General features: G+C 34.1%; 2 protein-coding genes across 2 annotated transcripts; one reads left to right on the top strand and one right to left on the bottom strand.

Annotated features, from left to right (window-relative positions):
* The first annotated feature begins 484 nt into the window (after nt 1–484).
* Nucleotides 485–3231, top strand: LOC116114818 (peroxisomal and mitochondrial division factor 2-like). The gene is made up of 2 exons (XM_031400966.1): nt 485–556; nt 2815–3231. Exons 1-2 carry the CDS (start codon nt 485–487, stop codon nt 3229–3231), a joined length of 489 nt encoding a protein of 162 aa, XP_031256826.1.
* Nucleotides 3232–5934: 2703 nt separating this feature from the next.
* LOC116114817 (cytosolic sulfotransferase 15-like) lies at nt 5935–7060 on the bottom strand. The gene has a single exon (XM_031400964.1). The coding sequence runs from the start codon at nt 7058–7060 to the stop codon at nt 6071–6073; it is 990 nt and encodes a 329-aa protein (XP_031256824.1). The 3' UTR covers nt 5935–6070.
* Nucleotides 7061–9052: the final 1992 nt, after the last annotated feature.

Raw genomic sequence — 9052 nt, 5'->3', positions numbered from 1 at the left:
TACACACACATCAGTTTCGATCCCGTCAAGGTTGATCGGATCGCTCTAATTGATATATTTTTGCATCAATATATATTGTTACAATGTGCTACCGCGCGGACATTGTGCTTAACAGCTATTAAAAGTAATAAATAATAGACGAAATATGGATGAAATATTCTATGTACCATACCATAATACCACCATAGAACATGTGCGGTGACACATTGTCAATTTTCGTACTTCAAGATTTATCTTATGCGGTTCCTCTTCGCTTGCTTTCAAAAATCCTAGAACATGCTCCCAATGGGGCCAAAATCTTGTACCCCATTGCAGAAAATCTCAAAAGCTTCGTCGAGTGGAATTGGCTCCATGTTCTGTTCTCGAAGTTCGGCCTTGAATTTCCAATGGGAGATAAATTGATCCAAGCTAGGGATTCCTATTTATGTAAACAATACGACAATTAGAATCATCCAAAATAGAACTTGGTAGTGAAACAAACGGAATGTGCGTGGCATTTCCCAAGCTAACATTCTTGGATCCCATACATTGCTTGGCTCTTCATGACCGTCTCCAGGTGAAGCGCTGTTTTTTCAATTCAGAGGCTGTTTGTTTCTCCATGGATTTTTTTTGTGATTAATTAAGAGAAATGATAGAAAGATTCCGAGACCTGTGCAATGTATAGCTCATGATGTTGAATGTTTAGATAACATTTTTAAAATGACATCTAATAATAACATTTCAGACCATGTGATTCTGAAAGGAGATGTTATGAATAGAGTAAAGGCAATTCCGGATTCCCAAGTTAGCTCGCTTGTCTTGATGAATTAAATATGTATAAAATCATGTATGTAAATCGGTGAATCTTGTCTTTGGATCTGAATAAGATGGTGATCATGTGACTCATATTTACACATACTGAGCAGTTATATATGAAAAGGAGATCATTTAATTAGCTGGTATAACAATTTTACTGTACCATTGTGATTATATAACTTTTAGTAGTAAGGCATGTGCTCCTCCACTTATCTATATGCATGGTTGTAACAAAATAAAGTCTTGGAATTGAAGCATGCCGTAACGATATTAATCAAAAGTCTTCAGATTATTAAACTTATGTAATAGATATTTATTTGCAACTGATGAAGAAAGAAACAACGGAAACAGAATATGACATTGTCGATGACAAGATAAATAAACTTAAACTATAAGTAAATTGGGAACACAACATATTGCATAAGGTAACTCCAAGAGATTGGCCTGACGGCTAAGAATGTTTGCTTTCTTCATTGATTTTTTGAATTCAAACCTTGGGGTCACCTACTACGTGTAACTCCAAGGGATCTGGCGGTCAAGAATATTTGCTCCCTTCATTGATTTCATGAATTCGAATCTTGGGATCACCTACCACATTTAACTCCAAGGGATTAGCCTGATGGTCAAGAAGATTTGCTCTCTTCTTTGATTTCTTAAATTCGAACCTTGGGGTCACTTACCACATCTGTGGTTTACCTTGAAACATTAAGCTTGTCGAGTATTCAATGGGCCTTGGAGATTGGTTAAGGTGCATATAAGCTGATCCGGACACCCCGGTCATTAAAAATAAAATAGAAAAACATATTGCATAGGGCTGAGGAGCATGTAATAAAGAGGCCACAGCCACCCACATGTCTTATGCATTTAGACAATCATCATCAAAGCTTTTATATATACTTTGTGGGAGAAAGGACAGCCTTGGATTGGTGTTGAACTTTCAGCACTCTTTTTCTTCTTTCTTCGATTCAGTCTCAGAGATTGGTGACCGTTTAAATAATCCTCCAAATTACTCTGCTGGGTCATAGTAGATTTCGACATCCTCTACCCTCAGTGATTCATCAACCTCTCAAGTTTATTTCTCACACTTCAATCTCAAAATTATGCTAGAACCTTGATTTGATTTTATCAGTTATATAATATGTTTTGAAATAATTATACAAATCTCGACCACGAAAAGTAGAAACCTTTCAGAAAGTTGGATAAAATTAGTTAATAATAAAACATGTTAGCATGAGCATATATATGACCAAAAAGTAAAAAGTTTTTATTCTACTAATAAATATTTTTTCCTTTCATGTACATAATCTTAAATATTCAAATTTATGAATCTAAAATTATTGACTGAATTATAGGTTGCATTAATTTCAGCTGCAGATACAGCCATGTATTAAAACAATAATGCTACGAACACTGGCATTTTTACACCGAAATTTTGTACCGGTCTACGTGTCCCGTGATTCACACCAGCAAATCAGACACGTTTCACGTTATTAAATTTTGTTCCAGTGAACGGCCGTTCATCAAATATGAACGGCCGTTCACTTACATGGACTCCCGTCCATATTATATGGACGGGCGTCCCCATTTAAAGGACGCCCGTCCACCAATAAAATAAAATAAAAAAATATAAACAAAATTAAGGGACGACCGTCCATAACTTGGGGACGGTCGTCCCAAAAAATGGACAGACGTTCACATATAATGGACGGGCGTTCATATGGTAATGGACGGCTGTCTATTAATTTTTTTTAATAAAATTTTATTAAACAAAATTAATGGACGGGCATTCATATGGTAATGGACGCCCGTCCATTAACAATGCTTTTAAAAAATTAAAAAAAAAATTTGGACGCGAGTCCACAAGGAATGGACGGTCGTCCCTCATGTGCCATCAGTTTGATACAACAAAGAGAGTCAAAATTCCTAAAGATTTTTGACAGCATCTAGGGAAGCAAGGTCGTTTCTGACAACATTTTTGAGAAAGAAATTGATAAAAGAAAAATTACAGATTTTTGATAGCATCTAAGGGATGAGGCAAGTGCTGAGGTGGTAGAGTTGAAGAAGAGTCTGGGAGAGAAGGGAGTGAAATTGGAGGGATTAGAGAAAGAAATTGATGGGTTGAAGAGTGAGAAAGTTGATAGTGAGAAGAAAGTGAGGGAGTTGGAAAGAAAAGTTGGGACTTTGGAAGTGAGGGAATTGGAAGAGAAGAGTAAAAGCGTGAGAGTTGAAGAGGAAATGAGAGAAAAAATTGATGACAAAGAGAGGGAAATTAGTGGGTTTAAGAAGAAAGTTAATGTTATGGAGTCTGAATTGGATAAGTGGATAGTTGAGAAGAAGTCAGTGGAGGGAAGTTTGAAGGAATCAGAGAGCAAATCCAAGGAAATGGAGGCCGAGATTACTGAGTTGGAGAAAGAGATTGATGAGGCGAAGATGTGATTAGTGGACTCAAGGAGAAGATAACTTCCAATTTTGATTAAGGGACGGCCGTCCAGAAATGGTGAACGGCTATCCCTTTATTTTATTTAAAATTTTATTTTTTTAAGTATGGATTGGCATCCCTTATATGTGGACGCCAGTCCACACATTAGGGACGCCTGTCCACAAGTTAGGGACGGGCGTCCAATTCTTTTTTTTTTTTTTTTTTTTTTTTTTTTTTTTTTATGGACAGACGTCTTTTAAATGGGGATTTTCATCCATCGTAAATGGACCCCATCCATATAATATGGACGGGAGTCTATAGTAAGTGAACGGTCATCCATAGTTGATGAACGACTATTCACTAGAAAAAAATTTAATAACGTAAAATGTGTTTGATTTAGTTATGTGAATCACGAGACATGTAGGTCGGTACAACATTTCGGTGTAAAAATGCCAGTGTCATAACATTATTGGTATTAAAAGCTGGGCCATTCTTCAATTGATAATGCCAGTGTCACCTAGACAGATCTGCAAAAATTATTTTACTTCAAGGGCAATGAATCCTGATGGATGATATCACCATTTCATTTAATTAATATCTGTCGATTAAATTATTGAAAATAATTAGAATTACTAAATAAGGAAGATATTCTGTTTTCTCTCTCTCTCTCTCTCTCTCTCTCTAATTTATACTACTTCTGAGATTATATGCGAAAATATTATTAAAACATTAAAAAAAAATTAATTTTTTTTAATAAATCGTTGAATGTATAACTTGTACAAAGTCTTGGACCCCATCATAAACAATCTCGAAGCTTCATCAAGTGAAAGCGGAACCATGTTTTGATCTCTGGAAGTTCGATCGGCCATGCATTTTCATGGGGAGATGAAGTAATCCGAGGGATTACTACATACGTAAAAAATGCTACAATTAGAACTTAAAATTAAATAGAATTCAATTCGGTTGAAGCATAGGGAGAATACGTGGCCGGTGGCCAAAATCCTTGGCGTCAGGAAACCAGTAACCAGGATTTTAACTTGATGAAGGTTTCAAGATTTTCTAGTTGAAGCCATCGGTGAATGTTTGAACCCCACAAATTTTATGTGTATTTTTATTTAAAGATGAAGTTGATGGCTTATGGAGTGGTTGAAATGAAAAGAAAATTGTTCTTTTTCTTTTGGAATTACATATAAGATACCTTCTCATCTCCAATATCTACAGTTATTTATGAATCACACGTACAGATACATCAAATTTGAGCTACTCCTATAAGTCGTGCTACTCCTATAAGTCGTAAAATAATTTATTTTAAATTCAATAAGCACTATTGAAATGCAACCAAACAACCTAATTTTTTTTTAAATAATTCTTATAGTTTTAAATAAGCTCTTTTAGCCAGTAAACAAACCCATCCAAATAGGTTTTATTTTAAATACCATAAGCACTTTTGAAATGTTACCAAAATCCTTTGGCATTGGAAGGTCTTGAAGATAAGGAAAATGATTTTTCATGTAACTATCAAGCTGATGAGGAGTGGTTGAGCAAGGGAAAATTTTCTAATGCATGAGCGGTTGACAAAGGTGTGGTGAAAGTGAGCGCTAGTTTGTTTGATTGAGTAATGAGTTTATATTTTGAAATTTTATAAATTATTTGGTTGCATGTGGATTGTACTTATATGATTTTAAACTAAAGTTATTTTAAGTCTGTTGAAAAATAAATAAATTTATTTTAGCTTATTTAAAGTGTTAAAATTTCAAAAACATCCTTATACTATTTTATAAATTGAACCTTATACTTTTCTTGTATATTAAAATATTTTTTTTACTAATTTAAGTTATAACATATTTTTATATTTTTCAAACTAAATAATTAACAAAATTTTCATAAAATCTCTAAGTTGATAAGTTCTACTATATTAATAAATTAACCTAAGGCTGCGTTTGGTTCGAGGTAAAATAAGATTACTCCAATAATCTTCGTTTAATTTTCAAGATTCCCTTATTTTATTTACAAGTAATAAAATATTACTGTAATCTTTTGTTGCAAATAGTCTTTACTGTTGGTAATATAAGGGGTAATCAGATTACCTTGCCAATGGCTGTTATTAAAAGATTATTAAGGTAATCTAATTTTTATACCTATTTTGCCCTTAATTAAATATCATTTTAGACACAATTATCCTTAAATATCTACCAAATAACCATTAGCCCTGATCCCTTACATTTGAGATGACAGATCCATAGCCGAAAATGGTTTTATCGGCGCACAACTAGCCAGATCCGACCGATCCTACGCCATTCCAGCAACTGCCCACAGTGATGATTGGCTGCCAATAGTGGCTTGGGATGGGAAGGGGTGATTTTGCTATAAATTAAAAGCTTTATATGGCTATGGTGTTTTAGAAAATTTCAAATATAGGGGTTTAAAATAAATGATTCAAAAAATAATAATTAAAATAACATTTTATTAATATTTTAAAAGGAGAGCAACTTAATATAACATAGTCATATATTTACCTTCTAACCAAATATATCAATATAACGTATCTATAAATTTATTCCAACCTAACCAAATGTATTTCTTTAAATATTTCCAATAATCTTCAAAATAATCTTAACATTTCTAATAATACAATATTATACTAAACAAACTACCTAAGCGGTGCTTACTTTTGGAAAAATACTGCTTTTACCTTTAACTCATTTAAAACATCTTAAATCATAATTTCCACAGAAAAAAACAAGTCCAGAAGACTACACCAAAGGAACTAATTTGAGTCAAACTCGCTTGAGTTTTGACATCAATTTATTCAAATTTGATGAAATTAAAGAGAAATGACCGAGGGTTTTGAGCTTTCTAGGATTCTTTCTTGAAGGACAAACCTGAGCCACTGAACTTTTCTTCAAGCACTTTCTCCATGCGTTCGGCCATTGACGGTGTTAAATAATTTCTCCAATCTCCCACTGTACCATTCCTAAAAAAGGTATCATTTCTAAATCCAGTCGGGTGTTTACCATTCTTGTTCACCTCCAAAGTTTTTAGATTATCAAAGCTACACAACTTTGATATTTCTTCTACCACTCCTTGCCTCTCTTCATCTTCAGTGAAAGGACATCCTAAGAAATTGGCCAAATTCTTAAGATTAAGTTTGATGTCCTCTTTCATATCTTCATATTTCAAGAAGAGTACCTTTTCTGGTTGCTCTTGACTAGCCTTCCAATACCCCAAGATATGTTCCCAAATGGGGCCGTAGCCTTGGACTCCATTGCAAATCATCTCAAAAGCTTCCTCAACTGAAACCAGATTCATGTTTTGGTCTTGAAATCCAGACAAGAATTTCCAATGGGAGATGAATTGATCCAAAGGATTTCTGGCCACATAAACAATGCGACAATCAGAATTCAAAATGGAATTCGGTAGTGAAGCATACGGGACATGCGTGGCCAAAATCCTTGGATTAGGAAAGTCTTCAAGATTCGGAGACTGATTTTTCAAGTAAAGATCAACCTCCAAAAAAGGAACAAGCTGATGAGGAGGGGTGGTGATCAAGGGGCTATTTTCTAGAGGATAACGAGAACGGTTGACAATGGTGAAAGCGAGGGCCTTGAGCCAAGTGGTGCCTGATTTTGGAAAGCTGGTTAATATTATGTCACTCTCTTTTGCTTGGAAGTGTCTCTGAAAGGAGATCGTGGCAAAAACGTATTGAGATCGATTCCAACATCCTTGGTATTGATAGAGAGAAGTTCCATCCCAGTTTTTCTCTGTGGGAAGGTTCAACAGTAGTTCTTGAATCTCATTGCTTAGCTCTTCTACTGGAGCCGCGGCTTCTATTTTCTGTTTCTCCATGGATACTTTTGCTAATGAAAGGGAAATGATTGATTTAAGTCAGATGTGCGAGGTGAAGAAAACTATTAATTAAATTAAACATAAAAGATATATATAATCTTTCTAGCTATAGGCTATAGCTATAATTCACTGGTCAGACATGTGGCCCGCTATTCTTCAAGGGTGAGCTCTTAGATGTGACCCTTCACTATTGAAGGGTGAGCAAAACTCCAGAAACTACACCTAGTCCCCCAAAACTAGAGGTAGAAGTAGAACAAATGGGTCGGGTTAGGCTGATCAATCTGAACCCGGCCCGCATTCAAGAGGGTTTAACCTGAACTGTCAATAAGACGGGCCGAGTTGAACCCAACCCGCCAACAACCCTCGGGCAGGCCGAGTTGAGAAATGGCAACCCGACGACCCGTGGGTTGTTGTTTTGTCCATTCTAGAGAAAGGACTGTCAACTCGCCGGGTTAGCTGTTGGCAACCTAGCGGGTTGGCCGAAAAACAAATTAAAAAAAAAAAAGAATTTTTGTTTTTTGTTTTTTCCAATTACCTTTTTACCCTTGAAATATAGCCGTTGGAAGGGTCTTTTTGAAATATAGCCGTTGTAAGAGTCTTTTTCGTCATTTTCTTTTCACCTTTTTTTTACTATAAATTGGCCATAAACTCATCTTTTCTCACAACTCAAATTCTCTCATTCTCTCATTTTCTCTAATCTCTAATCTCTCAATTATTCATTTATTCTCTTAATCTCTTTATTATAAATTTACTCTTATTTTAATTTTTATTAGTTTTTGCAATTTTCAATTCATATTTCCAATTTTCCAATTTCCATATTCCAATTCTCTTTCTTTAATTTTTTATTTCTTCTACATCAATTTTTTTTTTCAACTACAATGGATAGATATTTCTCTCCCATCAGTATCAATGATGAAGAAAACTATTATCCTAGTCCTAGTCCCGCTGATTTTACTAACATAAATGCAGGAGATTCAAATAGTCCCGCAGCTTTCCCAATCTCAGAATCCGATAAACCTCAAAATATGTCCACAATTCCTCCCCATACAGCTCCCGGTGGTTCTAGAAGTTGTCCTCGTCCAACTTCATCTCAAGCTGAGGCGAGTTCATTAATTATTGTCGAAACCAAAGACAGACACACATTAGACGTTTGGGCGCATTTTGACAAGTTTTACGAGACAGAAAATGACGTTCAAGTCAAGAAAGCAAGATGCAAATACTGTGGAAATATTTATAAAGCTGATTCAGGTAATGATACTAGTACTTTAAAAATGCAGGCTAATAAACATATTAATCAATATGGAAGAAAGCAATCAAACTCAAATAACTAATATGGGTACTACTTGGCGTTATAATTCTGATGTATATAGGGAACAGTTAGCTTTATATATTGCTGCAACTGATCAACCTATTAATATGGCTGAAGATAAATATTTTGAAAGATTTGTTCAAAATTCATTTTTTCCAAGATTTAAAAGTTATTCTAAAACTGTAACTAGAAATGATTTAATAAAATTGTTTAGAAAAATGAAATTAGAATTAAAAATAAAATCATCTTGTCATATTAGTGTGGCTCTAACTGCCGATATTTGGAGTAGTAAGAAACTAACGATTATATTTTGTGACTAGTCATTATTTTGATAATGAATGTAAATTAAATAAATCTTTATTAGGATAGATTAATGGATGTTGATCATAGTTTCAACAAATTTAAATAATTGTTGAAGTTTTAGAAGATTATGATATTGTTAGTAAAGTGATAAGTTTAATTTTAGATAATGCAAGTTCTTAGTAAGTTATAGATTATTTTCAAAGTAATTATCCTTTATATAACAATTTGAAGTTTTTTCACCACGTTGTTCATGCCATGTTATTAATTTAATTGTGAAAAGTGGTATGAAACAATTAAAGAAAATATTGATAGAATTAAGATTGTTAGCTTGGATATTGGTAGTAATAAAGAATGCTGAATTTCAAGATGCTTGTATAAAA

The sequence above is a fragment of the Pistacia vera genome, unplaced genomic scaffold (genome assembly GCF_008641045.1).
Source record: "Pistacia vera cultivar Batoury unplaced genomic scaffold, PisVer_v2 Contig723, whole genome shotgun sequence".
NCBI lineage: Eukaryota > Viridiplantae > Streptophyta > Magnoliopsida > Sapindales > Anacardiaceae > Pistacia > Pistacia vera.
The sequence above is the reverse complement of the archived record's forward strand: the minus strand, read 5'-3'. Positions and strand labels throughout refer to the sequence as shown.

Coding starts and splice junctions, on each gene's coding strand:
- LOC116114817 (XM_031400964.1), bottom strand. CDS start 7,060: ATGGAGAAACAGAAAATAGAAGCCGCGGCTCCAGTAGAAGAGCTAAGC.
- LOC116114818 (XM_031400966.1), top strand. CDS start 485: ATGTGCGTGGCATTTCCCAAGCTAACATTCTTGGATCCCATACATTGC. Junction 557..2,814: donor CTCTTCATGACCGTCTCCAG/GTGAAGCGCTGT, acceptor GATTTTTGATAG/CATCTAAGGGATGAGGCAAG.